Source organism: Colletotrichum lupini, chromosome 1 (assembly GCF_023278565.1).
Source record: "Colletotrichum lupini chromosome 1, complete sequence".
Classification (NCBI taxonomy): Eukaryota; Fungi; Ascomycota; class Sordariomycetes; order Glomerellales; family Glomerellaceae; genus Colletotrichum; species Colletotrichum lupini.
This window is the reverse complement of record NC_064672.1, coordinates 1,482,184-1,496,408: the sequence shown is the minus strand read 5'-3', so window position 1 is coordinate 1,496,408 and position 14,225 is coordinate 1,482,184. Positions and strand designations below refer to the sequence as shown.

The 14,225-nt window shown below is 52.9% G+C and overlaps 5 protein-coding genes and 1 non-coding gene across 6 annotated transcripts; 4 read left to right on the top strand and 2 right to left on the bottom strand.

The window, feature by feature from the left end:
- Positions 1–2,505: 2,505 nt before the first annotated feature.
- Positions 2,506–3,680, top strand: CLUP02_00416 (uncharacterized protein; the record flags this gene model as incomplete). Its single annotated transcript, XM_049279465.1, has 5 exons — positions 2,506–2,540; positions 2,687–2,833; positions 2,899–3,425; positions 3,457–3,524; positions 3,582–3,680. 5 exons carry the CDS (start codon positions 2,506–2,508, stop codon positions 3,678–3,680), a joined length of 876 nt encoding a protein of 291 aa, XP_049135422.1.
- Positions 3,681–3,778: 98 nt separating this feature from the next.
- On the top strand, positions 3,779–6,681 carry CLUP02_00415 (alpha amylase; the record flags this gene model as incomplete). The annotated part of the gene is made up of 5 exons (XM_049279464.1): positions 3,779–4,495; positions 4,635–4,699; positions 4,762–4,866; positions 4,999–5,222; positions 5,303–6,681. The coding sequence occupies 5 exons, from the start codon at positions 3,779–3,781 to the stop codon at positions 6,679–6,681; spliced, it is 2,490 nt and encodes an 829-aa protein (XP_049135421.1).
- A 370-nt stretch (positions 6,682–7,051) lies between these two features.
- On the top strand, positions 7,052–7,396 carry CLUP02_00414 (uncharacterized protein; the record flags this gene model as incomplete). The annotated part of the gene is made up of 2 exons (XM_049279463.1): positions 7,052–7,232; positions 7,335–7,396. The coding sequence occupies 2 exons, from the start codon at positions 7,052–7,054 to the stop codon at positions 7,394–7,396; spliced, it is 243 nt and encodes an 80-aa protein (XP_049135420.1).
- Positions 7,397–9,435: 2,039 nt separating this feature from the next.
- CLUP02_00413 (uncharacterized protein) lies at positions 9,436–11,624 on the top strand (the record flags this gene model as incomplete). Its single annotated transcript, XM_049279462.1, has 9 exons — positions 9,436–9,908; positions 9,969–10,084; positions 10,162–10,244; positions 10,348–10,415; positions 10,472–10,545; positions 10,601–10,676; positions 11,127–11,197; positions 11,263–11,348; positions 11,445–11,624. 9 exons carry the CDS (start codon positions 9,436–9,438, stop codon positions 11,622–11,624), a joined length of 1,227 nt encoding a protein of 408 aa, XP_049135419.1.
- Positions 10,951–11,037, bottom strand: CLUP02_tRNA003. The gene has a single exon. It is a non-coding gene; the product is annotated as a tRNA-Glu (tRNA).
- A 2,162-nt stretch (positions 11,625–13,786) lies between the features above and the next one.
- Positions 13,787–14,086, bottom strand: CLUP02_00412 (uncharacterized protein; the record flags this gene model as incomplete). Its single annotated transcript, XM_049279461.1, has 1 exon — positions 13,787–14,086. The coding sequence occupies one exon, from the start codon at positions 14,084–14,086 to the stop codon at positions 13,787–13,789; it is 300 nt and encodes a 99-aa protein (XP_049135418.1).
- Positions 14,087–14,225: the final 139 nt, after the last annotated feature.

The following is a 14,225-nucleotide window of genomic DNA, read 5'->3' as shown; positions in this document are numbered from 1 at the left end:
AGGTCAGCGGCGAACAGGGGCGAGGATGTCATTCTGGCCAGTGTGCGCGTAGCGTGTTGAAGACCAAGGATAAGCCGGCACGGTCTGGTGCATCTTGTTGGTCGGTTCGGGCGAGCTCCGTCGTCGGTCCAAGTATCCGCTGTCAAGTAGGGCCCCTGGCTCCAAGGACGTGCTCTCCTGTATCGAGTCAGTTTTGCTTCGGGCGGTACCCCCAGGAAGAATACGAGACGTTGGAGACGAACCAGGCTGTCAGGACGGGTGATCCATGCTGTCGAAGATTATCCAGAAAACAGTGATTTCCCAGTCGGGAACAGTTGGAGACTTGAGGCTCAAGGGGCCGGACCCGTTCAAAGGCGGTGGGCAACGGGAGGTGCGAGGTGCGGCGTGCCTGGCCTGGCCTGGCCTGGCAGGCAGGCTGAGGGTGGGCGTTGTGGCCGCGTCGTTGGCAGATGGAAATCGGAGGGGTTCATCTCAACTAGCATAAACCGTTTATGCTCAGAGGGCGATGGTGTGGCACCCCGTCCGTACTGACTACTGCTAGCTCGACCGGCTGTTGCTGCTTCCTGTCCAACAAGTCACCAAGTCTTTCAGGACTAAAGGTGCTGTAGTGTATTCCATGGTGTTTCCGTACTGTGTAGTAAGGTGCCTTAGTGCGGCGTAGACTTGGGCCAAGCCAGGAACAGGAACACGTCGGGCGCGTCTGTCTGATCGTGATCGTGACGTCGACTCGTGGGGAAGCTAACGCAGGAGGAAGCGACAAGTCTGCCATGGCGGCATGGAAGGATTTGAGAAGGAAGGTCGAGAAAAGCAAATCAAAATTGATCTTGTCCTGCCTAGACCTCGCGCATTAACATCCGGGTCGCTAGCAGTGCTAAGAAATGCGCTTTCGAGGCGTGACTGCAGCTTACCTAATGTCGCACAAGAAGTGATCAAGTAGGTACTTTGGTGGATGCAACAGCGCCGAAGAAAAGGAACGACACTGAGCAAAGAGTGGTCCCAGCCCTGGGGAAGTGCACATGGAGCTTGGAAGTATTTTCCCCGAGTGACACCGTGTGACAGATTGGAATGCGGGAGAAAGAGAATGTCGAATGTCTGATGTCTGCCGAATCCTACTGGGGAGAAAGTCTGAGGCCAGGCAGTCAGTCTGAACTTCGAAAGGATGGACAGCGGCCATTGCAATCATTGCAGTGAAAATTGCAGTGGAAACGACACATCAGCCACGGGAGATCCACTTGGCGGCGTCTTGGCCAATCTTTGGCTTCAAATCAATTGACATCAGCCACGCTCAAGACAGAGTGTGGCTTCCTTCCCTCAAGCCCTGCCGGTCCTGCTGTCCTTAACTCTGGGCAGTCTACGAGTTCCTTTGTGAGTTTGAGAATTCCTTTGGTCGCCTGCCACCTGCCACGCCGGCAGAGAGTACGTCTCAAGAAACTCCACTACTGTGTAAGTACCTTACTGCGTTACCAGCTCTTTCCTTGTCCAGCTATTTTGTTCTCGTGTACGTACCTACACAGTGCTGCGGTGGAAGCAGGGTACCTGAGCTTCTCAAGGACTTGACCCACTTGGGCAGGAGGAGGTAGCCTCGAATAGGACGGCTGGGACCGGGGTACTAGGGCCAGGGGTCGGTCGGAGGAGCACCTGCGCTTGCTGCCGACCGGGGCCGGGCCCCCTTGCACGAGTCCACGACTCCTACCGCGGTGCAGCACTTGCCCGCGACGATCGGCCGTATCGCACAGAGCGGTCGGTGCAATCAAGCGAGTCAGAGGAGAGAAGCCCTCTTGGTTCTTTGTACTGGCGTGTCTGGGCATCTTCTGGGCGCGACGTGATGGGAAAGACTGATGCCGTGGTTCGCTACTGCCAGTCGCTAGAATCAGGATGGATCTTGGGAAGGAGGGGAACACTGCAAGAAAAAGGGCAAGAACGAATGAGTTGATGGATAAAGATTGAGGAAGAAGACGAGTCTGGCGGGGAAAGCGGTAAGGGGCGATGTTCGCCTAAACCAGAAGCCACGCCGAGCTGAGAGCCAAGGGCCCAAGGACACGCGAACTCCTTTTCTTTTGGTGGCGTTGGCTCTTTCTTCGCCTCACTGCCCTGTCCTGCCCTACGTCTCATCGTGACAAGAAACACGACCGGTTGATGATGGTATCTGGGGAGTCCCATGCCTTCCAGCTATATTTCCAAGTTCCGGTTTCCAGGAGTTGACGAGAAACTCGATTCAGGGCTCACTCAGCCTTCATGAGGCCTATCAAGCGGAAGCCGTCTGAGCAGCCGCGCATTGCATGGCGAGGGGCTGCCTCAAAAGACTTTATAGAGTTTAAGTGAGTTCCCCAGTCAATTCAGTATTCCCCTCTTCTTGTCCTCCCTTCCCCCCTCTCCCCTGGAGAAGCAAGAATCCATGGAGTTGGGATGTTTGTGGGACAGGACGGTGGGAGTTGCGTCCAATTCGGGACTGATTTCCTCCAGTAGTCCAATTATGTTTGATTATCTAAGCAGGTAGCGAAAGCAATGGCGCCCACACTTGGCACTCGCACCAACCACAGGTCAGCAACACACAGACTCCTTTTTTTCCCTTTGCCAAATTGACCACGGGCTTCTTATCATCTGTCAACAAAATATAACGCCCGCGTCCACCTGCAGGACACGCTATGCACTCCGACTGCCAGACAGGCTGTCACTGGTCAGGCAGGGAGGGAAAAGGACTGGCAGAATTTGCTCTCGCACTCTTGATCGAATTTCGGCTGCCACTGGTTGAGTGTTCGATTGCAAGCCAACCAGGCCCCGAAGCCATCAAATGTCATCTCATCAAGACTCTCGAGTCTGGACAGGAGTCTTGGTAAGAGAAGCTGCGGCGCAGACAAGCAAACACCAAGCAACGCGGGCCAATAACCAGACAACAAGCCTCCCGTTGTCCAGCGCCGCTGCCAAGAAGGCACCAAGAACATGTCTGCCACGCTGTGCCCTCTCAGGTCCATCTGTCTTCAGAATAGTACACAGTAAACACCAAGTTGGCTCGTCAAGAGAGGGCGAATCTCGGTCGTTTACAGCGCCGTCGCGTCGCCACGTCTTTGCATCAGCGTCGCCAGCGCCAACCGTCATCCCGTCAACAAGACAAAGCACGCTATCGACGCTGTTCATCAGTGCTCACGCTGCTCAGTGTGGCAGGCTGACAGTGCCATTCGAGTCTTGGTGCCATCAGTTCATGTCCAACGCGACCAATTGTCACTGCCGACGTGACGTCCCACGTCGTGGTACCACCACACTCTTTTGGGATAAGCTCGCAATCCCATTCCAAAAAGTTCCCACGGCTTTCCAAGGCCGCACCGTTGGCGGCGTTGGCGGCGCTGCCCTGGCGTTTCTTGGCAGGGGAAACGAGGTTTTCCAAGCAGCCAAAGGAGCCAAAGCCAGATACGTAACTTTTGGGATTGGTTGCTGTCTAAAATAACACAGGCTTGACAGGTTCGACCTTGTACCAATTCCATCCCTCATCTCTCGCCGAGTCTCTCGTCTTTCTTCGTACCTTCACAGTATGAACACTCCAATTGCTCCTTCTCATTGGTCAAGCAGCCACACATTCATCACAGCACCGTCCATTTTGCTGCGCCGTTGGCGGCAGTTTCCCACCACCTTTTCACCCTTTGCACCACACCACTCCACTCCACTTTGACCACACACCATCTTGACCAACGACACCACCATTAATTATCCTCATCCTTTCCGCCCATTGTCACATCTAGGCCTGCATCATCGATCAAGAGCCTTCCCATAGTCGTGCCTAGCTATGGCTACATCCTGGCTTGCCTCACTCAGCACACAACTTCTGCTACCCTCGCCTTCATTATCCGTACATATCGCCGTTTGGTTGCTGAGTACGCAACTCTTTACCAATCCTACCTACCTCTCCATCTGCATCTTGGACGGCTTTCCGCTTCCTCATGTCGCTTCTGCAGTCTCCTGCTCCCTCTCTCTCCCCTTCAAACACAAGACTCTGGTTCCCTCACCCTACAAGTACGCTCGGGTTTCCTTTCCGCCAGTGTCACTATCCCCTTCTAGCGCGGTCGCCTCCACACCCCCCGGCTTGGCCGCCGTATCGACCATCGTATCCCCCGTGGTCTCTCGCTCTCTCTCTCTCAGTCTCTCTCTCTTTTCCTCTGCTTGGGTTCAATTTCCCGTCGACCAGCTGTTGGTCATGGTTATTGACACACTTGCGCCCCCCGTGTGGGCCTCGTCGTCCCATTCGATCCGAGGCATTGACATTTGCGGCCAAGTACGGCAAAGTTGCCAGGAACCGTCATTTCCTCCAAGCCATTTCCAAGCCCATCCGTCCCTCGGCCTGTTGTTCCGTGACCCTCTTGTCTTTGTCTGCTTCTCCGCGCTGTCTGTGTTTCTGGTACCTTGCATTGGTTCATCCACAGTCCCGAACCCTCTGCCCAGTGCCGTCAGAAGGTACGGAGTACGGAACATTATTGAGTACACTACCCGTACTACGGAGGAGTATGTGCGAATATAGATACACATCCAACACTTATGACTGCTAAGAGTTTGCCTAGTATACCGTAGACTGTCCCTAGTCACCTAGTCCACCACACTTTCTCGGTTTTTTTTTTCCCTCTGCTGATCGACCCTCGTGTTCACAGCGTGAGTCTCGTTTTGACGCGCTTGGCCCCTCTTCTTTCACTGTCAACCGATCAACCGACTCCACGTCCTACTCTAGTCACTCGTCTAATCTACCCGGGCTTCCCACCCCTTTTTTTCACTTGCAAGCTCCCAGAGCCAGTCACTCGCTGCCACTCCATTCTCCATTGAAGGGTTCCCCGTCCATTCGTTCATCGGTCCTGTCCCTCTTACATCCCAAAGGTCTATATCGTTGTGTGTGCGCCGCAAATCCTCTCCGACCCTATCCATTCCTTTCATCACGCTCGCACCCAAGCGCAAAACCAATCGTTAATTCAACGCCCATACGCGGCGCAGTCGTTCGTTCAAACAGACATCATCAGTCAGAATCATCACCATGCGTACCTCAACACTTGCGTGGGCCGCCGTCACGGCCCTCTCTGCCCTCGTCGAGGCTGCCGACCTCGAGGCGTGGAAGTCTAGATCCATCTACCAAGTCATGATCGATCGTTACGCCCATACCGATGGCTCAACCGACCACGAGTGTGAACTCTACAAGTTCTGTGGTGGCACATGGGCCGGCTTGACCAACAAGCTTGACTACATCCAAAGTGAGTAAATTGCTGTAGATGAATGCATCACGGGCTCTAGCCCAGAGACCCTGGGCTTTACAACTGACCATGACCACCAGACATGGGCTTCACTGCTATCCAGATCAGCCCCATTGTCAAGAACATGGACGATGACACCGCCGTCGGTGAGGCTTACCACGGTTACTGGTCTCTCGATAACTACGCCCTCAACGACAAGTTCGGTACCTCGGACGACTTCAAGAACCTGGTCAAGGAGATGCACAACCGTGACATGTACCTCATGGTCGATGTCGTCGTCAACAACATGGTCCAGAAGCTCGACAGCCTGCCCCCCAAGCTCGACTACTCCAAGTTCAACCCCTTCAACGAGGAGTCCGACTTCCACCCTTACTGCAACGTCACCGAGTGGGACAACAGCACCAACTACCAGGACTGCTGGCTCTACCCCTATGGCGTTGCCCTCGCCGATTTGGCCACCGAGAAGACCACCGTCGTCGATGAGTTTGGCAAGTGGATCAAGCAACTCGTCTCCAACTACTCTATCGATGGTCTCCGTATCGATGCCGCCAAGCACGTCAACGATGCCTTCCTGCCTACCTTTGTCAACGCCTCTGGCGTCTTCGCCTTCGGTGAGGTCCTTACCGGAGCCCCCGCCGACTTCTGCCGCTACCAGACCCTGAACCTGCTGCCCGGCATGCCCAACTACATCGAGTACTACCCCCTCAACAAGGTCTTCTTCGGTGGTGACATGAACGAGCTCGCCGACTGGCGCTCCCAGGCCCGCGATGGCTGCACCGACATCTTCGCCCTCGGATCTTTCGTCGAGAACCACGACATGCCCCGTTTCGCCGTCTACGATGAGGATATTGAGCTTGCCAAGAACGCCATGGCTTACATCCTTTTGACTGACGGTATCCCTACCGTCTACCAGGGACAGGAGCAGCACTTCAACGGTAACTCGACTCCCTTCAACCGTGAGCCCCTCTGGCAATCCAAGTACGACACCACCGCGCCCATCTACCAGCTCACCTCTACCCTCCTCAAGACCCGTAACGCCCTCCAGGCCACGAACAAGGACTTCGCCACCACGGCCTCTGAGCAGCTTTTCGTCGAGAACACTCACCTGTGCCTCCGCAAGGGCCCCGCGGGCGCCCAGGTCGTCTTCTGCGTCACCAACAAGAGCTCCAAGGGCGACACCTACCAGCTCAGCGTCGGCGGCTTCAACCCTGGTGATGCGGTCGTCGAGGTCACCACCTGCGGCACCAGCACCGCCGACGGCACCGGCAACGTCACTCTGTACATGGAGAAGGGTCAGCCCCGCGCCGTCGTTCTTGCGTCCTCCATCGACGCCACCAAGATCTGCCCCAACGGCACCACTGCCGCTGGTCAGAGCAAGAGCGCCGCCGGCTTCATCGGCAGCAGCATGACCCTGGTCCTGGCTTCCGTCATGGCCGTTTCTTTTGCGCTCCTCGCATAAGCAACCATCATTGGTTATGAAATGTGAGACATTGAAAAAGGGCAAAAATCGGAAGAGAAGAAAAAAAAAGGGCGCGACTCGAACGGGTGTACTGCAAGCCAGACACACGTTTTCTTCTTCACATCGTCGAGTCTTTTTTTCGCAAGCAAGCGGAGTTTGGATAATTCAATGGCGGCTATCATGACGCAGACTATCATCTCTTATCAGTGTAATTATCCTCCCCCACCCCGGGCCGCATGTTCCAAACGAAGCTCTCACGTGGTCTGGTGAGTAATGCTATACCATCCTTTACAATGTATCTTGGTTTTATTTTTCTTGCATTTGTTCATAGTGATACCAGACCAATCTTTTCGGAAATAAATTAGTCATAATGTCAACTGTGAGCTTCTGTGAGAATTGGTACTCCGTACACAAAACAAAGAAGTGCGACGGCTCCGTAACCATCTATGAGATCATTGAACATGCTGGTCACCCGCCGGGTAGCACATCCCGCCGGCGAAACTTCACGATGGCGGCGGATAGCCGGGGTTCCATTCTCTCTGCCCAAGGCTGTTCCAAATCGAGACAACGCAGACGCGCTACGGAGTGAACTCCCTCTCTCTCTCCCCATAAGATTCGCCCGCCGGGTGCTGGCTGCACATCACTTGTCCAAGTGGCCGGTATTAAACGGAGGCCGAAAACAGCCGAGTCCATAGTATCGTGCCATTCAGAATGAGAATGAAACTGCATGAACGGTGAAGAAGCAATGCCCCTTCCACAAACAATCCCCCGTTTTTTTGTTTATTTATTTATTTTTCTGCCCTTCTGGGCTCTGGTTAATTTTCCCCCCTTCTTTCCTTCTCCTCGGCGTCCTCCGTAGATTAATCGCGGCCAAGCTTTTCTTTCCCTAGGTTCCATTACTTATCCATCCATCCTAGGTGACCCGGCATCTGCACAGCCACCACGTGAGTTGACAAAAACTGGATAACGATAGCTTATCGGATATTCTAAGACTATCCTTAAGTGTAAAACGTGGAGCAACAACCCTCCCAAGGTACGTTACCCGATTGTTGTGCCGAGTTCCCCCTGGGTCTCCAGTGAAAAAAGAGAGACAAAGGATCCTTCGACGAGTTGGGATTTTTTACAATGGAGACGGTGACATGGTGAGTGACAGACAATAGGGGCTGGTGGAGGGTGGGTAGTAGGTAGAACGGGGGGAAGGGGGGCGCTCCATCGATCTATCGGTCGAGTCGGACGAGTCGGAGTCCCACCGTCTAGACGGTACCTTGCACTAAGAGATTCAGCGCGCGAAGAGAGAGAGAGGACTCGAAAGAAAAAAAAAAACAATAGGTAACGGACCGAACCCCGTTTTTAGCCCCCAGCTAGGTACCTACTCAAAAGCCAAAGACAGAGTTGTACCTGACCTTAGTGCTTAGTTTATGGAGAGCTACACTATTGGAGCCGCTCGTGGGTATAGGAGGTGGGTGGGTGGGTGTGTGAGCCATTAGGGTCTTTTTATGCAACGTTTAGTTCCGATTTATGGGGACCGAGTATTCCGTATTAGAAGTTGAGCGCGCACACGGTGTGCTCAGCGACCACCGTGTGCCACACTCTGCTTTTTTCGATTTTTCGCCCGCCGTTCGATACGAAGGGATCGGCCGTTGGAGGTGTGGACCTTGGGCCTTGGACACCGAAAGGGCAAACCAGGGGGAGGCAGAGGGGGAACAAAGGAAAACCGTTGGTTGGCTGGCGAAACATGGTTCGCTGAAAAAAAAAACGGGATTCATCCATACATAGTACAAAGAAGGGCAGTCCATCCGTACCGGTAACTTTTTTTGGACTACGTGACTACCAATAGGATCAATTATCTGGACGATTCGATCGATTGACAGTTTCGACAATGTATGGTAGAGAACGTAGGAAAGGAAAGGATTCTGCTGCTGCCCAGAGACGGAGGCGAAGAGAGGGGACAACTTGGCAGGCTGAAAAGCCCGTGGTCAAATGGTAAGGTAGAGTGTGAAGGGTCGTAGATCAGGGGGTGGGATGGGCTCTGCGCGGGCTGCGCGGACGACGCGCGCTGTGCTTTCGGGACGCGAGGCGGCGAACAGAGAGGGAGATGAGACATGCATAAGATAAAGGCACGTATTCTGCACCACAGAGTCTAGGTAAGAATCCTGCTTGCTCGCCTTTTATGCAGCTCTGAGACCTTGATTTCTTTGTACATCATGTATGCAGATGCCAATGCCCAAGAACAAGCGCCCGCCACTGGAAGCGATGTGATGAGATTTGATCCCCCCAAACTAAAGCAAGGCAAGATAATGACGGGTGATCACTGACCGCTGACCACTGGGCGGACTGCCAGGCTGGGACATATGTATGTCTAAGACCTCTCTGTGTGTTTTATTTTATTTTTCTCCTTTCTTTCTTTCTGCGTGAGAGAATACTCGGATGCCTGCTTGTCTGACTGGTCGATGTGATCACCACTGCAAAGGCCCTCGGCAGATGAATGTCTCTGGGACTCGGGGGAGATGGGGGGCCGGATATTGAGAGCGGCATGCGGGTGTTCCCAATAGGCTTGGCGCTTGCAATCACGGCGTGACGGAAAGACATGACGGTTCAGCGAATGACAGTCTCCTTTTCTCGTCTCCCTTACTTCTAAACTTGCCTTTCCTTTCTGTTTCCTTGAGAGACATGTGTGTGTAAGTGTGTGTGTGTGTGTGTGTGTGTCTACACAAGCTGAACTGTGAGCCAACAAAGTTGTGTACCGCGTGATAGATGCTGTTCCTTGAGATACCTTATGGTGAGCGGGGAGGGGACAATGTTTTCCTGTTTGCTCTGGCCTCGCCCGCCTTTCCAACTTCGTTCGCCGGGAAGGTGTCACGACGCAACCTCCGCGACCAGCGTGCCATCCGACGAACCAGAGCACATCCGAACTTTTTGCTGCCGCTATCGAGCGCGCTCGAGCTTTTCCATCTAATCTGCGGGGAATTGCTTGCATCGTTTTATTGGGTGTCCCGGTCTCCCTACTTGGCCTACAGACCTTCGGACCCTCGGAAACGAAAGCAAACAGAAACGAAGATCGCTGTCTTCCTGCTGATCCTACCACCTCATGATAAAGCATGCGGCACAGAAAGAGGGGAGTTGAATGGGTCAACGGGAGGAGATGCTCGAGCCCTCGGCGATCTTCGCTCAGGGTGCCGGGTCATATTCGGCACCCCGTCCTGTCAAAGACCAGAAGGCCAAGAGATGTTCATTCATTGCCTAGTCGTTATGGGAGTACGGAGTACGGATACGCTTCACCCTTGCAGAGTTCCCTTGCAGTTGGAGTCTCCTCACGAAAAGAGCTCCCGAGCCAAAGTGTCTCTAGATGGGCCGATGGACACCGCTTTTGCCTCATTCCCTCTCGGAAAGTTCGAGACTGACTGTAATGTGGTATTCTTACAAGGAAATTCTATTTTTGAAGAGCGAAAAAGAGAGCCCAACGTCGATCACCCCGCTCAGGCCGGACATTTTTCTTTCTCAATTTCTACCGATTGCTAAGATTCTCTCTCATCGCTTCGCTCATCTCGCGTGGACCGCGTGATGTGGATTTTTGCGTGATTGTTTCATTGCTTTCCCATCGCATTTCATTCCTTTCACCTGTATTCAAGATTTTTTTACCGAACAGAGTAATCTGCCAACCTGCAGGCTGCCTTACGGCCGGAGAAACGAATATTGGTCCGTGAGAACCTGGTAGAGGCCACGAGGATCGGCATGTGGGAACTCGGGATTCTGGGAAGGGGACGCATGTCTCATCGCCTTCATTTGACAGCGACATGAAGGTCTTGGTTATTGCTTATTCCTCCTTCTCTCTCTGCTGTTCGAGGCGAGACTTTTGGTTCTCGGGTAGAGGACCGCATGCGTCTCTGGGTCGAGATTTAGAGACATGCGTGCCGGGCAGGCTTCGCCCTGTGGGCGACGAGGCTGACTTGGCTTGAGCATCTCTTTGCCAACGAGTACTGCGTATACCAGGTACCGTGCGTCACGTCTATCATGGTATGATGAGGCTGTTCTTTTTTGGTTGCGTCTTGTCTCCAACCTGTCATCGCATCAACGACATCGTCGCTTGGGGTTGGAGGTTAGAGTTTTGATGTCTAAGTGGTTCGTCCGAAAGATTGGGGGCTTACTTTTCCCCTGCTCCCCCATGTTGGTTGAGCACGAAGACGAATTCAGCAAATGTGCATCAACAAACGAACAAGAAGGCAAAAAGAAGGCAGAGCGACCGCTCTAATCGCCAAAAATGACAAAAGATTCCGAAACCGAGAATCGAACTCGGGGCTATGCCTATCCTCTCAGAGAGATGAGAGGGCATCATGTTGGCCACTACACCATATCGAATATTGCTGGCAGAAAAGCTAATTTGACTGCCTAGGTAGCTCTGCGGGTCCGCCAGTGCACGTGACAGACGCAGCGACACCACACATCAGGTTCAAGTCTCCCTTTTGGAAGGGGAAATCCTGGGTAATGCAGCAGTCTAGGGAATACACTGCTCTCTGGTGTTCTCCTCTTTCAATGCGGTGTCACTTAAAAGCACCGTGCTCTTAGCCTGTCGTCTCGATAAAGTTCTGTGGAATGCTGAGTTACAGCTTGCGAGAGAGAGCCGCATGTACGACCTCGTGTACGGATACGTGATTCGGGCTACGACACATGTGTGCCACATCCCCCAGTTTTAAGGGTTTTTTTTTTATCTCAGTTGAACTATTACGATTAGGTTAAGCACAGTTTACACCAGATCGGAATGTTAGATGATGGACTTGGAAGCGGATGCTCCCGCCGCTTTCTTGTGCTTCCCGAGAGGGAGACGGTGTCTGTCTGCCGAGGAATGCGGAAAGGCACTATGTGCGGGTTCCAAGAGGATTGGATTACATGCTTCTTTTGACTTCCTCTTGTTTATGGAGGTTGTCTTGGGATCACCAACCTTCTGACGCATGAGCATTTGATTTTCCGTAGTAATTGAATGGCCCTATGAAATCTCGAGATGTACGCGGGAACTCGGCTCGATTTTAGCTTCCAGCTGCGCGTGTTCACGACATCTTTATGGCGAACACTGTTTCTATAGAGTCTTTGACTACACCTCAAGTCCCTGATGTTTTCCCAATCTGAACCCTGTCGACCTGTAGTCCTCTTCCCAGTTTCGCCCCATGCAATCAGTGTGGTTGAGACTTCTCTTCCATGCTCGGAGATCAGTAACGTGCTAGCACTCACATAACCGCTCGTTGAAGCAGTCTCCTATAAAATTGAAGCTTCATACATGTCGAGGCAAATGCATGAATAATTACACTTGCTGCCATGGTGGAAGACCTTGTGACGTGGTCCCTTCGTCGGCGCATGCCATTTACGCATCTCAAAGCAAGTATTGACAATATGTGGTCATCTAGCGCAAATATTGCGGCCGCGCGATCAAGTTCAACTGAGCGAGCTAAGCTTTTGTCATTCCCCTCAACCGGTGCCCGTAGGTGATGTGACTCGGCAAGATGGATTCTGAAGGTCGTTGAATTCATCTTACCTCCATAGACTACCGCCAGCCGCCGCAGGAGATACTGATATCGCAGAGACTCCATCTACCGCGTCAGCTTGAGGAGACGTGTGGCTTTTGCAGTTTGAGGCCGTGCAGCCTCTCACTACCTTTCGTTCTCGCCAGAAGGAGCTACTCATTCATCCACGGTGCTGGTCCTGAACCCCTCTATCCTGGAGAGAGGAAGGAGGGCGATGGCTGCCAGGTCAAAGAACACGAACAGAACGCATCGAAATCTCCAGCATCTCCCTGGATCACCCAACTTTCATGCCACAGCACCGTTCCGTTTTATGAACTAGATTCTGGGTTTACAATCGCGCTCAAGTCAGGCCAATGGGTGGCCTTCTTATCTAGAAGGCATATATATCTAGGAAGCCCAACGTCTTTCGTCACTTCATTACTCTGGGACGGGGTCTCGTCTTCAAAAGACACAAAGACAAGCTAGAATAGAACGGACGAATACGTCAGCTCGAAAATGGAAGTTATCGAGGTAAAACTGCACTTCTCTTCATTTCCGATCATCAAGACATATCCTCCAGAGTGGCCATCCATGAGAGCATACCCGAAACTGCGGAGCAACTGGGGAAGCAGACTTACCCGCCAACGAGCAAAGGTGCTATCACTGCTGTCTATATGCTCTTGAGGGCATTTGTCTCCTCAGTCTTTGCCTGGAAGTAGTGGTGTCTTTCACAGTCGGCTCATCTTCAAGATGCTATTCCAAACATGCCCATCCTCCGGCAGCTAAGGTCGAAGAGAGCAGCACTAGCACGTCGCATGTGGAAAGTTCAAGTCTCACAGAATATCAAATTACATGTGCTACATTAGGCCAACTCAGGACACACAGTAAAGTTTTGTCCCTGGTGGCCTTGGAGTAAAATGCCACTCACCAAAGTCCACAAACGATCCAGTTACCACATGCCAGCTCACAAATCCGCAGAATCCAACTCTTTACCTCCTACCTGCGGCTTGTTGTAAACAAAGACAGGGAATCCTGGTCCGTGAGTGAGGCGTTCCCGACGTAGATGAGACTCCGCGAGCCTCTTTCCTTTTCGTCTGTTTTTTTCGTCTGTCCTTTTCGCCCGAGGTGTAAGCTGAACTTTTAACAGGTTCAAAAGTAGACATGTTTCCTAGGCCACCTGTTTCTACCCAGTTCTTAGTGACTAAATAAGCAAGAAACGAAATCGTTGTCAAGCCATGCCTCAAGTCAAATTTTTCACTGGGTCGGAGAATAAGCGAGCTCGATGATAAGCCGCATGTCAGGAAACGGCCAGGCTGTCACAAGTTAAGCTCAGCACTTTCACAGGTGAATGGTAGTGGGTATCTGATGATGGGTTGGTTGTAACAAAGAAGGACATAAAGCCATGCAAAGGTATCTCTCGCCCTGGCTCCGCCCCCATCAACTTCCCTCCACGTTGGAAACATGCCTCCTTCTCCTTCTACCAACCCTCCTAGGTGAAGGCAAATAGGCAACATGACATCTGCCTGCTCTGTCGTATATGTGCATACACCACGCATCACCAGAAAATTTCTCTTCCCTCTTTCCCCCTTTCTTCCCCTCTCTTTCTTCCTTTCTCAAATGGTGCAGAAGACAGTAACACCCCCCTCAGCAGCCCCATTCTGCGTCATCTGGATGTACGTCGCGGGCGGACTACTGCTACCCGCGGGACAGTTCCACTGGTTCTTGAACGCCGCCGGCAACGGCCCTCCGCTGATGGATTTTTTCGCGCCGGTGCAGTACGTGTTGCGGATGGCCTGGCGGCACGGGTTCGGGCACGTCTCGTCGCAGGACTCCGGGTTGGGCTTGGGGACGGGCTCCGGGAGGGCCAGGGCGGCGGCGGTGGCGGCGAAGAGGAGGATGGAGGGGAGTTGCATCGTGGCGGCGGTTGTGTGGTTTGTTGTTGAGAGCGGTACGAGGTGTAAGTTGTGAGTGAGGTTGGGTGTGCTATTGGTTTGATGTAAGAGGGTGTTGGTGAGCGAGTGAGTGAGTGAGTGAGTGTAAGTGTGATGGAGA